Source organism: Balaenoptera musculus, chromosome 7 (genome assembly GCF_009873245.2).
Source record: "Balaenoptera musculus isolate JJ_BM4_2016_0621 chromosome 7, mBalMus1.pri.v3, whole genome shotgun sequence".
In the NCBI taxonomy this organism is placed as follows: Eukaryota; Metazoa; Chordata; class Mammalia; order Artiodactyla; family Balaenopteridae; genus Balaenoptera; species Balaenoptera musculus.
In genome coordinates, this window is record NC_045791.1 from 51,537,590 (window position 1) to 51,554,694 (window position 17,105).

General features: G+C 36.4%; 1 protein-coding gene across 6 annotated transcripts in view; it reads left to right on the top strand.

Moving 5' to 3' along the window:
* UBR3 (ubiquitin protein ligase E3 component n-recognin 3) overlaps window positions 1-17,105 on the top strand; it is a 224,368-nt gene that overhangs the window by 146,428 nt on the left and 60,835 nt on the right. For 4 of the 6 annotated variants that reach the window (XM_036857253.1, XM_036857254.1, XM_036857259.1 and 1 more), the window contains 4 exons: window positions 338-487; window positions 6,538-6,671; window positions 9,402-9,512; window positions 15,771-15,983. In XM_036857253.1, coding sequence (XP_036713148.1) covers window positions 338-487; window positions 6,538-6,671; window positions 9,402-9,512; window positions 15,771-15,983 — 608 coding nt within the window. The remainder of the gene's footprint in view (window positions 1-337; window positions 488-6,537; window positions 6,672-9,401; window positions 9,513-15,770; window positions 15,984-17,105) is intronic. The other 2 variants (XM_036857255.1, XM_036857257.1) reach the window with 1 other exon arrangement.

The following is a 17,105-nucleotide window of genomic DNA, read 5'->3' on the forward strand; positions in this document are numbered from 1 at the left end:
CCTTATTTCCTTAAATTATAGTATGAAAAAAAATTTTTTGGATACAAATATCTTTGCGTCTGTGCTTTAAGATTTAATTTTATGTGTGAATGATACAACATCAAGTGTATTTAACCATATATTATTTAAAGTCTTTCATTATATCAATTCTTTGCATTTTTTGTCTTTTTCTGAGTATTTTAGCAAGATAACTGTCCCATAGTTTTATTACTATATACATTTGTTTATTTGAAGTTCAAAATTATTTTAGCTTGATTTTTTTTTTTTGTTTTCCATAATTTCATCGAAGAGAGATTTTTCTTTTCAGGAATTAAGAGCTGCAACTTTTTCCCCTCAGATTCTCCAGAGAGTGATATTCCTATGGAGATCACCACAGCAGAACCACAAGTTTCTGAGGCAGTATATGATTGTGTTATTTGTGGACAGAGTGGCCCCTCCTCTGAAGACAGACCTACAGGATTGGTTGTACTGTTACAAGCATCCTCAGGTAAAATCAAAGTAATTTTTTAGTGGGACCATTTTAGAGATGAAGTATTTACAATAGATTAATAAATATCTCTGTTAACTAAAAGCTATATTTTTGTTTAGATAATAATTATAGATCTATAGCAAGGATCTATTTAGATCTGTTTAGCAGAGATTCTTAATCTCGTTTTATCTCACTTTCCTGGACATGAGTGTTGGAAGAAGCCTTTAAGAGAATATGCTACACAATCTTTTTCTTTAAAGTGTGATGGAATATAACCAATGCTAGGTGGCCAAAAACTGAGTTCAGCTTTCTTGGCAATTTAATTGATCTAAAATCTAGAAGCATTTTAAGCTCATAAATATTGTCAATTTAAATATTTTAATTATATAAGGCATATTCAGGTAGCTTTGCCCTTATTTCTTGAGCTTAGAAGCATTCGTTCTTGAAACAGCCTGCAGATTGATATGTTTGCCAATCTATAGTTAGAACAATTAAAAAAAATTTTTGAAGGATTTGTCTGAATGCTCTCTATCCTCTGCCATATTGTAGTATTTTGAGGTAGTGATAACTATGACACTCCAGTCCTAATGGATGTAATCCTTTTTCCACAGGAGTATGTGTGGAGCAAAGAGAAATAAAAGACTTACATATTTCTCCAGAGCATTTTTTTCTAGGGTGTTTACTCTCTGAATTAGTAAAGTGGAAAGAGTTAAGATATAAGACATTCCTCTGAATTCAAATACAGGTATTGCTTGACATAATCTGGCCAAGTTTGTTGCTTTCTTTTAAATATAGAGATAATACTGACTTCAGAGGATTGTTGTGTTGGTTAAGTAATGTAATATAGGCAAAAGGATCTAATATGGTGCCTGGTAGATTAGTTTCTCCTCTTACTACTCTCCTTGTTTAAACATGAAATTGATCTGGGAAACCCTCACTGAATAGGACATTGGAGTAGAGCTGTCAAGACCAGAAATGCCTACTAAAAAGGAAATGTGTGGGAGTACTGACTAATTTTGCAGCTACTTATCTTTTCTACTATTGTAAGGAAATCAGTTTATTAGATTATTGCCACTTGACTTTCTATAACTTCTTCACCAAATACTGTATAATCACCAACTTAATGTTTTATTCATTCATTCATTTCACATACATTTACTGAGCACCACTGTTACAATAAACAAAACAAAACAATATCCCTGCCCTAATGAAGCTTTTGTTATTGTTTTAGACTGTTACTTGTTCATTATTTTATATTTTTAAAGTTGCTTTGACTTGTTACTTCATTTAATCCCCTTTTAACAATTTTGTACACTATCTAAATTTATTGGTATTAGATAATTCCACTATACCACAGCTCTTTTATCATTTCAAGATAGGAGAAAAAGAAGAAGAAACTACCATTAAAAGCATTAAACCTCAAGGGTGATTTTAACTGGGAATTATAGCCGGGGAAATCTCTGGCTGTTTCTTTCCTTTCCTTCTGAGTCTCACCCACCCACTGACATCCTCTCACCTTTTACCCCTCTTTACTTTTTCCTTACTTTTGAATTCTTTATTTATTTTGATTTGTCTCTTCTCTTTTTCTTTTATCTTTTTACATTTGAATATGGAAACTTTTAACCATGTACTGATGTAAAGAGACTAGTAAAATGAACCTCCATGTCCCCATCAGTCTCTAACAGTGATCAACTTGTGGCTAATTTTAACTTATTTATTCCCTCCCCCTAGAATTATTTTGCAGCAGATTCTAGATATCACTTTATTTCATCTGTAAATATTTCACTGTTTCTGTTAAATAGAAAGGATTTTTTTTTTAAAAAACATAACCATAGTCACTCCTAAGTAACTTAGTTCCTCAATGTCATCAAATATATAGTCAGTGTTCAAAATTCCCTAATTGCTTCTTATTTATTTTGTTTAATTAATTAATTTATTGTTGTAGGGGCCCCTTGTAGTCTTTTAATTAATAGGTTCCCTTTTCATCTTTCCTGTGCCTGTCTCCCTGCCCCCAAATGTATTTTACCATTTGAAGAAATTGGTTCATTGAACATTTTTTTAATCAATATTTTTTAATTGCAGTATAGTTGATTTACAGTGTTGTGTTAATTTCTGCTGTACAGCAAAATGATTCATTTACACATATATATACATTCTTTTTTAAAAGAATATTCTTCTCCATTATAGTTTATCATAGGATATTGAACATAGTTCCCTGTGCTCTACAGCAGGACCTTGTCATTTATCCATTCTGTATATAAAAGCTTACATCTGCTCACCCCAACCTCCCACTCCATCCCTCTCCCAACCCCCTCCCCCTTGGCGGCCACCAGTCTGATCTCTATGTCTGTGATTCTGTTTCTCTTTCATAGATAGATTTGTTTGTGTCATATTTTAGATTCCACAGATAAGTGATGTCATATGGTATTTGCCTTTCTCTTTCTGACTGACTTCACTTAGTTTGATAATCTCTAGTTGCATCCATGTTGCTGCAAATGACATTTTGTTCTTTTTTATGGCTGAGTAGTATTCCATTGTACATATGTAGCACATCTTCTTTATCCATTCATCGGTCTATGGACATTTAGTTTATATCCATGTCTTGGCTGTTGTGTATAGTGCCGCTGTGAACATAGGGTTGCATGTATCTTTTTGAATTATAGTTTTGTCTGGATATATGCCTAGGAGCGGAATTGCTGGATTTTACGGTAATTCTATTTTTAGTTTTTTGAGGACCTCCATACTGTTTTCCTTAGAGGTTGCACCAATTTACATTCCCACCAACAGTGTAGGAGGGTTCCCTTTTCTCCAGCCCCTCTCCAGCATTTGTTATTTGTAGACTTTTTAATGATGGCCATTCCAACTGGTTTGAGATGGTACTTTATTGTAGTTTTGATTTGCATTTCTCTAATAATTAACGATGTTGAGCATCTTTTCATGTGCCTATTGGCCATCTGTATGTCTTCTTTGGAGAAATGTCTCCTTAGGTCTTCTGCCCATTTCTTGATTGAGTTGTTTGTGTTTTTGTTGTTGAGTTGTACAAGATGTTTGTATATTTTGGAAATTAAGCCCTTGTTGGTTGCATCGTTTGCAAATATTTTCTCCCATTCTGTAGGTTGTCTTTTGATTTTGTTTATGGTTTCCTTTGCTGTGCAAAAGCTTGTAAGTTTGATTAGGTCCCATTTGTTTATTTTTGTTTTATTTCTGTTGCCTTGGAAGACTGACCTAAGAAAACATTGGTACAATTTATGTCAGAGAATGTTTTGCCTATGATATCTTCTAGGAGTTTCATGGTGTCATGTCTTATGTTTAAGTCTTTAAGCCATTTTGAGTTTATTTTTGCATATGGTGAGAGGGTGTGTTCTAACCTCACTTCATTGATTTACATGCGGCTGTCCCCAACTTTCCCAACACCACTTGCTGAAGAGACTGTCCTTTTCCCATTGTATATTTTTGCCTCCTTTGTTGAAGATTAATTGATTAGGTGTGTGGGCTTATTTCTGGGCTCTCTATTCTGTTCCATTGATGCATATGTGTGTTTTTGTGCCAATACCACACCTAGATAAATGAAATAGCGAACAGAAAAGCAATAGAAAGAATCAGCAAAACCAAAATCTTGAAAATTTCATCAAAATTGATAATTTTTTTAGCTAGACTGACCAAGAAAAAAAGAGAGAACACACAAATAACTAAAATCAGAAATGAAAGTGGAGACATTACTATAGACTTTACAGACATAAGAAAGACATATGAGTAATTTTATGTCAACAAATTTGATGTCCTAGATGAAATGGATAAGTTCCTAGAAATACACAAACCACCAAAACTGACTCAAGAAGAATAGGAAATTTGAACAGACATTAAACCAGTAAAGAGATTGAATCAGTAATCAGAAACTTCTCAACAAATAAGAGCCCGGGACCAGGTAGCTTCAGTGGTGAGTCTTCCAAACATTTGAAGAATTAATGCCATTCCTCCTTAGATTTGTCCAAAAAAAAAAAAAAATTAAAAAAGAGGCAGAGGACGGACTTCCCTGGTGGCGCAGTGGTTAAGAAACTGCCTGCCAACGCAGGGGACATGGGTTCAATCCCTGGTCCGGGAAGATCCCGCATGCCGCAGAGCAACTAAGCCCGTGCGCCACAACTACTGAGCCTGCGCTCTAGAGCCCAAGAGCCACAACTACTGAGCCTGCGTGCCACAACTACTGAAGCTCGCGCACCTAGAGCCCATGCTCTGCAACAAGAGAAGGCGCCACAATGAGAAGCCCACGCACCGCAACGAAGAGTAGCCCCCGCTCGCTGCAACTAGAGAAAGCCCATGCGCAGCAACAAAGACCCAACGCAGCCAAAAATAAATGAATAAAATAAATAAATTAAAAAAAAACCCAACTAACTACTCTATATTAAAAAAAAAAAGAGAGGTGGGGAACACTGCGTAACTCATTCTCTGAGGCCAGCATTACCTTGATACCAAAGCTAGATAAGGACATCACAAGAAAAGAAAATGATAGACTGGTATCCCTTATGAATATAGATGTAAAAGTCCTTAACAAAATCCTAGCAAACCAAATTCAGCAGTGTATTAAGAGGATTATACATCGTGGCTAATTATATTTTAGTTGCTAGCATCTACCTGCTTCTGTCTATTCTTTCTGTTGCTGCTGCCATAAATCTCCCCAAAACTTGGGGCCCACGGTGCTGTGCCTGATATTCCCTTCTCTAAGAATTGCTCTTCCCATGCTTATTGAATCTTAGAGTAATGTGTGGCACTGTATGCTTATATCCCCTCTTCCTTTTTTTGCGTTATGATGTTTTATAATTATAAAAATACCTCTTTCCCAACTTTTCATTTTGAAGAGTTTTATATCTACAGGAAAGTTGAATACCCTTCACCTATACTCACTGATTGTTAATATGTTGTCATATTTATGTTTTCTTTCCCATACTTATCTATACATACACACACACAGACACACACATGGCAGACATCATGACATTTTATCCCTAAATACTTTAGGATGTATCACCTAAGAACAAAGATATTCTTTTATATAACATCAGTACCATTATCATACCCAAGAAATTTAATATTAGTAAAATCAAATAGTCTATGTTCAAGTTCTCCCAATTGTCCCAATAATATTTTTTATAGCAGTTATATTTTTTTCTTGATCCAAGAGCCAAGCAAAGATCATGTGTTGTATTTAGTTGTCATTTCCTGTTAGTCTCTAATCCAGAACAGTTTCTCCAGGCCCTTTTAAAAATTTTGAAGAGTTCAGGTCAGTTCTGTAGACTGTGTCATTTTCTGGATTTATGATTGTTTCCCTATGATTAGATTCAAGTTAAACATTTTTGGCAAGGGCACTATTATGATGATGTTCCTTCCTGTTGCATCACATTAGGAGGCTCATAGTGACAGTTTGTTCCATTATTGGTGATGCTAACCAAGTTTAATCACTTGGTCAGTATTCTATAGGATGATACATTGAGAGTCTAACATCATACCCTTTTACTTGATGTTCCCTGCCCGAATCAATGAAATGTGTTATCTGTTACTGTCATCATTCTTTTTGATTCTCAAATTTTCTCAAATTTGGCTAGTCAGAACTCCTTTAGGTCCTCATGACCTGCCCCCTCAGTGTTTGAATACCTCCTTACTCTTTATTACACACAATTCCAGGCTCACCTTGCACTTCTCCCGAACCCTGGACTTAGCTTTTCCTCCAGTGATACCTGTTTCCTTTTGGTGAAAAATAGTATATTTAGAAATGAAGCTTATTTGTACTGGTGAGTCATAACTTCTAGGCTTTTTCTTTGGATAGATTTTGGAAACCATCCAGAGTTCATACTCATATTTTGGTATTATTTTAGAAAATAAGTATTGCCATATGTAAAGCTTTATTTATTCTGTAGAAGGAAACTAGAATATCACTTTTTTTTTAGGTCTTTAAAAATATTGTAATGGTGAAAAACTGAGTGAAGCTTATGGTAAATAACTCTGCTTTTCTTGGTTTTATAAAGTCTACATGTAGGTTTTTTAATGAGCTCTTATCTCTGTTGTTAATGTAGTTTTGGGGCAGTGCCGTGACAACATTGAGCCAAAAAAGTTGCCTATCACTGAAGAGGAGCAGATTTACCCTTGGGATACATGTGCAGCAGTTCATGACGTGAGGCTCTCATTATTACAGCGTTATTTTAAGGATGTAAGTAACCTTTTTTATTAAATGGTATTTTTGTCTGCAAAACTGATGGTTATTTCTCTCCAGAGTTTTGTATTTTTTCTTCAACTTATTCAGTCAAAATATAACCCAGACCTAAGAGCATAATAATTTTGAAGGGGAGATCTAATAAAGGAGAGAAAAAGTAGGGTATCTCTTTCTTGCAGTCAGAATAACTATTCATTTCTAGAAAAAAAATCTTTTTTGTAAAAAAGCTCTGAACTGGACTGAATCTCTGTTTTGCTTTTGTGAGTGATTGTGAGATTTTATTTCTACATTAATATTTTTGTGTACTTTCATAATGGTTATTTTATTTATAAATGGTGTGCTCCCTGGACTGTATACCTCTGGAGGTCTAGGGCCATTTCTTCTATTGGTTATCGTCCCCTCAGGGACTAGCACATGCTTGTGTCTTGTGGATGCTTACTGTATTTCAGTTTTGTAGCCAGACAGACCATACAGAGCAGAAGAGCTATCAGTGGACACTGATAACTGATTATAGAATTAAACTGCATGAGTTCTGCTCTCTTCATACCAAATGCATGCATTTTATAGAGTTGATGTGTGGAATTTCAGTCATGTAACATGGTATGTTTACTAGTGAAATTGGAAGTGTTATTGAGAGATATGACACAGTAGGGAGGGAACCTGAGCTTTGGAGTCAGATAGACTTAGGGTTGAACTTGGGCTCTACCACTTTTAACTGAGTGATCTTGGTCAGCTTTTCACTCCCTTTTTATAAAAAGGGATAAGACCACTTACCGTATGAAGTTTCAATAAATATTGAGGTTGTGAAGATTCAGTGTGAAATACAGCACAGTGGTGAGCACATTGTTGAATATAGGTCTTCCTAAAATATAGGTCTTATATTAGTAAGTGATTTCCTGCTTTTTTTGGCTCTAGCAGATTAAAATAAGACATCTAACAGTTACATAGACAAATGACCTACTATTTTCAGTTTTAAAAGCTAACTGCTTTTATTAAAAAGAAAGATTAATTACATGTTTATAATACATTGCCAAAGAGAGCAGCTTGTTTATTAGCTGCCTACCAACTGTTCTAAAATGATCTAATACCCAAATCTGCTTCTACTTCAAATGGCTCCAAAACATAAAACAGAGATGAGCCGGTGTCTTGTTGTTTTTCTGATGTGTAACAGTAGAAGCTAGCTCACCTGCTGTGAGTGTTTGATTTGTGCTGTTGCACGTCTTTGAATTGTCTGGGAAGGCATTTTACACCGTGTAATATTTTTAACTTTCAGATACTCATGAAGAGTCTTGATTTAATATTAGAACTCTGTTTACTATTGTTTAAAGATGATTTGGTCACCTTACATTATAATGTATAAATTTTTTTCCAACATAAAAATAAAATTTAATTGTTTACTCAGTTTTGATGGCTCTCAAATCTTTCATCATATGCTGTCATGTTAGACCTCGTGCGTAATATTGCGCTGGCTTGGCCATCTATTTGCTACAGACTCTAGAGGGTGAACTTAAGTTCAGGCTGAAATGCTGTTTGACAGAGGCCAAATGAAATTCAAAGAAAATTACTTTAGGAGGAAAAATCTAATAAGCCTGTTTATAGGTTGAAGGGAAGGAATTAGCAGAGAAGAATTTGAAAGAGAAAGAGAAGATGAAAGCAATTAACTTTTAAAAGAAATTTCAAAAGGGTATGTAGTTTGCTTATATAATCTGGGTCCCTTTTTTATTGTTTATTATATTAAACCCTTGTAAATGTTTAGTCACTTTTTGGGGTTATTCTCATGACCACATTTGTACTTTAGAAAGATGTGTGCAGGATGCATCATGGAGACAAGAAACTTTATTTAAGAACCCTGTCCCCACAGCAAATGACACAGGCTTGCGAGGACAGGCCAAAATCATGAATTATTTAGGAGATGGATTTCATATGGTTTGGGAACCGATTCTGTGGTGTGAAGGAAAGGGGGTGATGTAGAATAACTTGTAGCTTTCTGATTTGGTGACTAAACAGATGTGGAGTTTTTAAACCAATAGGAAGTGAAAGATTCATAGAGAAAATGAAAGTTTTTGACACATTGGTTTTACGTTATCTGAGGGACCGCAAATTGGAGATTTCTGGTTGGCAGCTGAACATTTTTATCTGGCACTCAGGCAAGAGACCCAGGCTTGGAGGGTAGTTGAATTTACTGATTAAGTCACTCAGGGAGAATAGTTTTATTAAGAGAATAGCACTAAGAATAGAACCTTGAGGAATTTAAACATTTGAAGGGGCAGACGAAGAAAGAAAAGTCTTAAAAGGAGGCCTAAACCAAATGGTTAAAGAGATTGGAAAAAAACCAAAAGAGAGTAGCATTATGGAAGCTAGAGGGAAGTAGGTGCTTTAAGAAGGCAGTTGTTAAGGTTAGATATCACAGAGAAATCAAGTACCATGTCGAACAGGTAAAATAATCAGTAGCAGTATAGTTTATTATATCTTATGGGGTAGAGAAAGGCTAGTTAATAATTATTCTCTTTCATTATGAGTATAGTTATTTGGAAGCTAAAACTCTGTTCCAAGTTTAAAGATATTGCCTCAGGGCTGTCAAGTCAGGTGTTTCTTTACATCACAGAAATACAAAGCTCACATTAGTATAACAATATGAAATCTTTGAGAGGTTTATGTGGATTTGTTTAGATATGTTTCTACTTCTTTAAAATTAATTGTATTTTGTCCTTTTCTTTTTTTTTTAAGAGTTCTTGTCTCTTGGCAGTATCAATTGGCTGGGAAGGAGGTGTTTATGTACAAACCTGTGGCCACACATTACATATAGACTGTCATAAATCTTATATGGAATCATTACGGGTAAGTCAGTTGAAACATTTTAAAGGTGTATGTGTCTTTCCAGGTATTAAATATTTTTACAGTATATACATCCTAATTCATCTTGGGTGATTATGGTTGCCATTTGGACTGTTCAGCCTCACATTTCCTTGACCTCTTCAATTTTAAGGATTTCATTTTTTTACTTCACATTAGCAACTTACTTCCACAGCTATAATTTTAGACTTTGCTATTCCAGCTCAAAAATAGTAAGCTTTAACATCCTACCATATCATTATGTGATTATTCTACAAAGTCTCTTATTTTTACTCTTATTAGTGTGTTTTACTTCTGACCTCAAGATCTCTAGTCCTTTAGCCCCTTGCATTTTCCTAGTACACTAGCTCTTTCCTTGCCTCACTTTCTTGTACTATGCCCATTCGCTCTTAATACCAGTCATTTAATCCACCTCCTTTGATTTTATACCCAGTCAGCTAGCACTGTTAGGAAAATCATAAAACTAGGTGAACTGGTACCTCCACAAATCCATGGTTTCTTAGAATAGTGGCTTAGATTGGGGTCGTGGACTGTAGATATTGCTTATCAATTCATTTACCTGTCTTTGATCAGTTTCCTCTCCTAGTCTCCTTAGCAGCTATTCCAGACCTTTGCCTCCTCTATCCCAGACTCTTTGCCTAAATCCCAAGATGCCTTTCCTCTCATCAGATCTGTCTCTTCCTATGGCACCAAGACAACAGTGGCTGTCTGTCACATACTACCTTAGCTTCCTACCTTGCGTTTCTGTTCCCCGATAAGTGACTGCATCCCAGCCAATCCTTTCTTTTTCACTTTTTAAAAAAATTAATTAATTAATTTATTTTTTGGCTGCGTTGGGTCTTCATTGCTGTGTGCAGGCTTTCTCTAGTTGCAGCGAGCAGGGGCTACTCTTCATTGCAGTGCGCGGGCTTCTCGTTGCGGTGACTTCTCTTGTTGCGGAGCACGGGCTCTAGGGTGCACAGGCTTCAGTAGTTGTGGCACGTGGGCTCTAGAACGCAGGCTCAGTAGTTGTGGTGCACGGGCTTAGTTGCTCCACGGCCTGTGGGATCTTCCCGGACCAGGGCTCCAACCTGTGTCCCCTGCATTGGCAGGCGGATTCTTAACAACTGCGCCACCAGGGAAGTCCCCTCTTTTTTACTTTTGAGGGTAGTATTCCTTTTTCTGTTCAAGAATAATTTTCTGTTTATGCTCTAGTTTTCCTTTCTCCCCATCACCTCAGGGGCCTTGGTCTATCAATAAGTAACATCTTTTTCTTCTGTGTCTGCAGTTTTTCTGCCCATTCTGTCTCTTCATTTCAGTTCATAAAGATGCTCAAGCCTCTGGCATTCAAAATTCCTTCCCTTGACCTTGCATTCCCATGTAGCTGCAGTCTTTCTTTTTCTCTCAGCTCAACTTCTTAAAAGCATGGCCTACCCTGTTCCCAGATTCCTAACTCAGAAGCAGAAGAGTTCTCTTTTTCCCTTCCTACTCCTTACCTCTCACATTAAGTCACATAACAAATTCTATTGATTCCATTTCCTAAATCTCACTTGACTACATTCTGCCTACATTATTCCCACTTCTTTTTTGCGTATGCCTTCATCTTTCATCTTGACTATTGCAATTGCTTTCTTATCAGTTTCCTTATTCCAAGTCTAATTTATTCATTACGTCGATCTTTCTAAAATGTAAATCTGGTGACAAGTTGTTGGCTTAAAAATTCTTTACTGATTTCTTCCTGTTGGGATAAAGTTCACTCTTCTTTGAATGGCATTCAAGGCACTCCATGATCTGGGCTTGCATGTTACTTTAGCTTTGTCTTCCATCAATTCAGCATTAATAAACTAATTAATAGTTACTTAAGCACATTATGCATTTTTCATACTTCTGTATTCAATCAGTCTTTCAACAAATATTTATTCAGTGCCTACAGTGTTCCAGGCACTGTGATAGACACTGGGGATACATCAGTGAATAAGACAGTTTCTTCCCTCGAGGAATTTACTATGCATTGTGTGAGACAGAAATAAACAAATTGTTGTGGTATAGGTGCTAAGAGTTATGAGGTATGCACAGGGTCTTATTGGGACATCTGCAAGTTCCAGAATTTGATGAAGTAAGGTGCTTGAGTGATAAGAGAGAAGACTGGAGAAGTAATTAGGGGTTATATTGTAAAGGGTCTTGTGGTCCATGTAAGGAATTTGTACTTTAGACAGATTCCTTACAGAGAGCCATTAAAACCATTTAAGACTCTTAAGCAGAGAGATGACATTCAGAAAGGTTATTGTGGTGGTTGTGTAGATTTTAGGGTGTGAGATTGCAGGAGAATAAGAAAGAATATGGTGATAGCGTATATTATTTAGGAGGTAAGAGATGATGGTGGCTTGGGCTTCGTCATGGCAGTGAAGATGGAGAAGAGGTTAGAGAGTTGAAATTTTTTTTTTTTTAACATCTTTATTGGAGTATAATTGCTTTACAATTGTGTGTTAGTTTCTGCTTTATAACAAAGTGAGTCAGCTATACATACACATATATCCCCATATCTCTTCCCTCTTGCATTTCCCTCCCTCCCACCCTCCCTATCCCACCCCTCTAGGTGGTCACAAAGCACCGAGCTGATCTCCTTGTGCTATGCGGCTGCTTCCCACTAGTTATCGATTTTACATTTGGTAGTGTATGTCCATGTCACTCTCTCACTTTGTCCCAGCTTACCCTTCCCCCTCCCCACGTCCTCAAGTCCATTCCCTAGTAGGTCTGCGTCTTTATTCCCATCCTGCCCCTAGGTTCTTCATAACCTTTTTTTTTTTTTTTTAGATTCCATATATATGTGTTCGCATACGGTATTTGTTTTTCTCTTTCTGACTTACTTCATTCTGTATGACAGACTCTAGGTCCATCCACCTCACTACAAATAACTCAATTTTGTTTCTCTTTATGGCTGAGTAATATTCCATTGTGTATATGTGCCACATCTTCTTCATTCATCTGTCGATGGACACTTAGGTTGCTTGAAATATATCTAGAGAAGGATTTTCTAGACTTGGTGAGAGATTGCATGTGGAGCATAAGAGGGAGGAAAGAATTAAGGTAAGAGGTGATGGTGATCACTGAAAGATTTTGATTGGGAATAAGTATCTCACATTAGGTAGATCATACTGGCAGTGATATGGTTGGGAGACTAGTTAGGAGATATTAGCAAAGGGAGTAGAAGGAAGAAAGTGGGTGGAAGGACTGATGGGATTTATTAATCAGATATTTGGGGTGGGAGAAGGCAGGAAGCTGAAGGAGCTGCTGTTGCAGGCGAATGGGGCAGGCACGAGAGGATGGTCAATGTCCCAGGTCTCGGGCATGTCCCTGGGGCAGACCGCCAAGTGAGGGTCCTTGGCTTTGTTCAGGAAAGAATTCAAGAGCGAGCCATAATAAAGTGAAAGGGATTTATTCAGGGAAGTACACATTCCATAGGCAGAATGCAGTCCTTCTCAGAGGGTGAGAGCACCCTGGGGTATAGGGGTGGTTAGTTTTTATGGACTGGGAATTTCATAGGCTAGCAAGTGGGAGGATTATTCCAACTATTTTGGGGCAGGGGTGGGGATTTCCAGGAATTGGGCCATCACCCACTTTTTGGCCTTTTATGGTTAGCCTTGGAATTGTCATGGCACTGGTGGGTGTGTCATTTAGCATATGCTAATGTATTACAGTGAGCATATAATGAGGCTCAAGGTCTACTGGAATTCGAATCTTACACCATCTTGGACCTAGTTGGTTCTAACCAGTTTGTCGTATCCTCAACAGCTGTGTCGTTCTTTTAAAGGTTGTGCCCTGCCCCCTTTCCTCCTGTTTCACTGCCATGACCCTCTTCTTTCTGAAGTAGGAGGTGTAGCTTTATGTTCCTAGAGTAGAGGGGGCAAAGCTGGGGTAGGTAAAGGGACTTGACAAGTGAGGAGACGGTTTAGAAAAACCACTTTGGAATTGGGTGAAAGAATGCTTCATAGGATGTTGGAGAAAGATTGCCAGGAAGTATTCAGGGCTAAGTTGAGGTGGGAAGCAGTTTGTAGCAAGAAGCTACTTCAGTTTTCTCTAACAGCACTCAGTTTGAATGGAGAATTGGAAGTCATACACTGGATTAATTTTGTATGAAGATTTTGTTTAGGTGTGTATCATAGAAGGACATATGGAGGGAGAACGAGAAGTGTTGAGAGTTTTTAAAATGATATATCATGGTGTATGGTAGGATAGGAAAGACTGTATAAACTGAGGAAAAAAGGCAGGGACTAAAAGAGATAGGAGTTGACAGAATATAAGATGTTTGAATTTAATATTTTCAGATATGGACAATTTTGGGCCATTACAAGATAAGGGTGTGGTCATGGTAACAGGTGCTAGGGTAGAGTGGAGGTCAAAGCCATTGGAGTTGATGAGGTCAAGGAGCTAAGGGACTAAGATATAAGATTGGTTGTCTACATACATTGAAATTGTGTATGAGGATGGCAGGACTTGGAGTGATGAGGAAAACTGATCTAGGTACCAAAGTCTTCAGATATTAAGGGCAATGGATGACAGTAAAAAGGAAGGAAAAGGGGTGATCTCACTAAATGGCATGAGCCACACTGGGAATGCAAGAGTAATGATCTTGAGCCAGCACTGGAGATGAGAAAGATACTGAGGTTTGAGAGATGTGGAAAAATGAGCAGTGCCCAGTTGAGAGGGCTTCTGGTGATGCTTCAGGAAAGAACCTAGTTTCAGTCAAGGCTAGGATGAGGACCTAGCATTCTTTAAAATTATGGCTACAGGGAAGCTTATCATAGAATGTCCTTCAATGACCAGGACCCTTGCCCCAACCTTTTAGTAAACTCCTCTTATATATCTTTAAAACTTATTTCACAAGTCTTCTTTGGGAAGCCTTCTCTGTTGCATTTATCACACTATTGTTATAATTTGTTTCTATTTGCTTTTAAATTGTCAGTACCTTAAATGAAGATGTCTCTTAACTCTTTTTGCTGTCACATGGTGCAGTATTTGACACATGATAGGAGCTTAGCATTTGTTTATAGAATTGGATTTAAGAAGACATGGTGTTAGATTTTTAAGGAATTGAAAAAATAAGTGTCACAGAGTAAAAAAAAAAAAATAGAATTCAGTTCTTTTGGCCAAAGTACTTGAAATCCAAGATACAGTGAAATGAACACTAAATTGAAGAGTTGGGAAACCTAAGTTCATTCTGACATTGTCATTAACTACCTTTGTAACCATGGGCAAATAAATTCATTTTTTCTTCTTTGTATCCTTTTTTCTCATTATTTTTGTCTTATTAGTAATGATGGTCATATTGTAGCATTCATACATATATTAGTACATTAAAAACATATTTTGAGATAAAGCATTAGGTTAGTGGCAGAATAAGAGAGACTGCTGGAAAAAAAGAGTAAGATAGTGGTTAGGACTACACAATAGAAGTAGCCTGAAAGAGCAAAATACACGTGGGTGGTGTCAGGCAAAAGAAAGGAACAAATATAGCAGCCTAGATTCCTGCCTTAAATCCTGGTTAGTTAGCATGAATTGCAACCTCTCATGAGCAAGAGTTTCCTCCTAAGCATATGTGCTTTATGTGTCTCTGTTTCAAAAATTCTCATTTTTCTTCCTTCTCCTATCAGGAACATCTGAAGGAGAGGATGTTAAATTAATTCCCCTCCTTATCACCCTTATGTTCTGAGTATTCTAACTGACTCTTTCCCCTATCCATTAAACCTAAACAAACCCACTGCATCAAGTCCAGTCAGTTGTGTTCGGCCATTAGACACCTTGGAAGACACACTACATTTTTTTAGGCTTAAATACTCTCAAAAGCTGTCTATCCTACATCAAATAACATGAGCACTGGGAGAATCTTTCCAGTAGTCACTTATAGGTGAAGAAAACAGGGGCATGGGGTAAGAGGAAGGTGATTCACTTTAATGTGGCCTGCTTTTTGAGTTATTCTCTATCTTAAATCCACATTTCAGATTGATTGCATCATTATTTAAATGTTTCATACTGAGAGAAGAATAGGATACTTAAGCAGTTCATTGGTGATGGCAAGTGTTGCATGATTGCCATGATGTAAGAAGTGATTTGATAATCTTCAGTTAAATGATTTTATGCTTTTATGACATGTATTAGAGGTCCTTTTTTGTATGGTTCATTTATTTACTATAAAATGTAGTGGTGTTAATTTTGTTTTCTGTAAACGTGTGCATCATATAGCTGTATGTTTGTTTCATCTTTTAGAATGACCAGGTTCTTCAGGGCTTCTCAGTGGACAAAGGAGAATTCACATGTCCTCTCTGTAGGCAGTTTGCTAACAGTGTTCTTCCTTGTTATCCTGGAAGCAATGTCGAAAACAACCTTTGGCAACGTCCTAGTAACAAAAGCATACAAGATCTCATAAAGGAAGTGGAGGAGCTGCAGGGACGTCCGGGAGCTTTCCCAGTAAGCATCAGTGTAAGGCAGAAATATCCTGGTTAACTCAGCTCTGCTTTTCAGCTTTAATTTTTGTTCTATTTCTAAATTACTCTGGACCTTATATATTTAGTAGAAATTGCTTTTAGAGGTTTTACTCTTCTGTTGGTGGTTATTAAAAACAAAAATGAGAGTAATAGAACAAATTATTACTAAAGGCTATGCTTTTCCTTAGTCTACATTGTTATAGTTTTAATATACATCTTCCAGATCATGAAATGTCCTATAAGCTTAGATATGGTTATGTTGAAATATTTAAAAACAAAGTCCAGCATTATATAGATGTATCTTGCAATGTAAAGCACAATCTAATCATTTAAAAATATGCCCATTAGGTATATTAAAATTTAGATGATGTATTTACACACACACATGCAAACTTTCTGTGTGTGTAATTATAGACTTACACATACATTTGTGTGTATGTGTGTGTGTATTAGAGAGAGAAAATATTGTATATATGATCGAACCATAAGTCGGTCTATTTTACTGTGAGATTTGGTTTAAGTGAACCCATCTTTTATCTCATCCAGTAGGATTTATTTGATTTAAATTCTTAAATATTTCACCTTCATTATAGATTTATGTTATGGTCCCTGAGAGGAGTGACAGCTATGCCCAGTATATGCAGTAAATTTATGAAAACTATGAATATCTGACTTTTTTAACAGAAATTCATAGTTTAAAGCTAATCAGAAAGATTCATCTCCTTTCCTCAATTGAAGACTAATTTTTGAGTCTATGTGGTATTTTTTTTCTTTTCTAAATCCAGATTTTTATGTGATTAAAATATGCTTAAAGTAAGGGACATCAATATTAATCTTGAAAAAATGAGCTTAAATGAAATATTTTTTTAAAGCATGGAAACTGTTCTAAGATATTTTAATGACATACACTCATTTGTTTAGAGTATAGTTTGTGTGGTTAATTCATGGTTGGATCACAATATAAAATTAGAATAAAAGGTCCCTAAAATAAGAGAAAATACCTCTTGATCTGTTTTATCTTTGTGCACTTAATATATTTATGGTGCATAGCTAATGTACATCTGTTTTGACTTTTAAACCTTAATTTCCTAGTGTGCTCATACAATAAACAATGTAG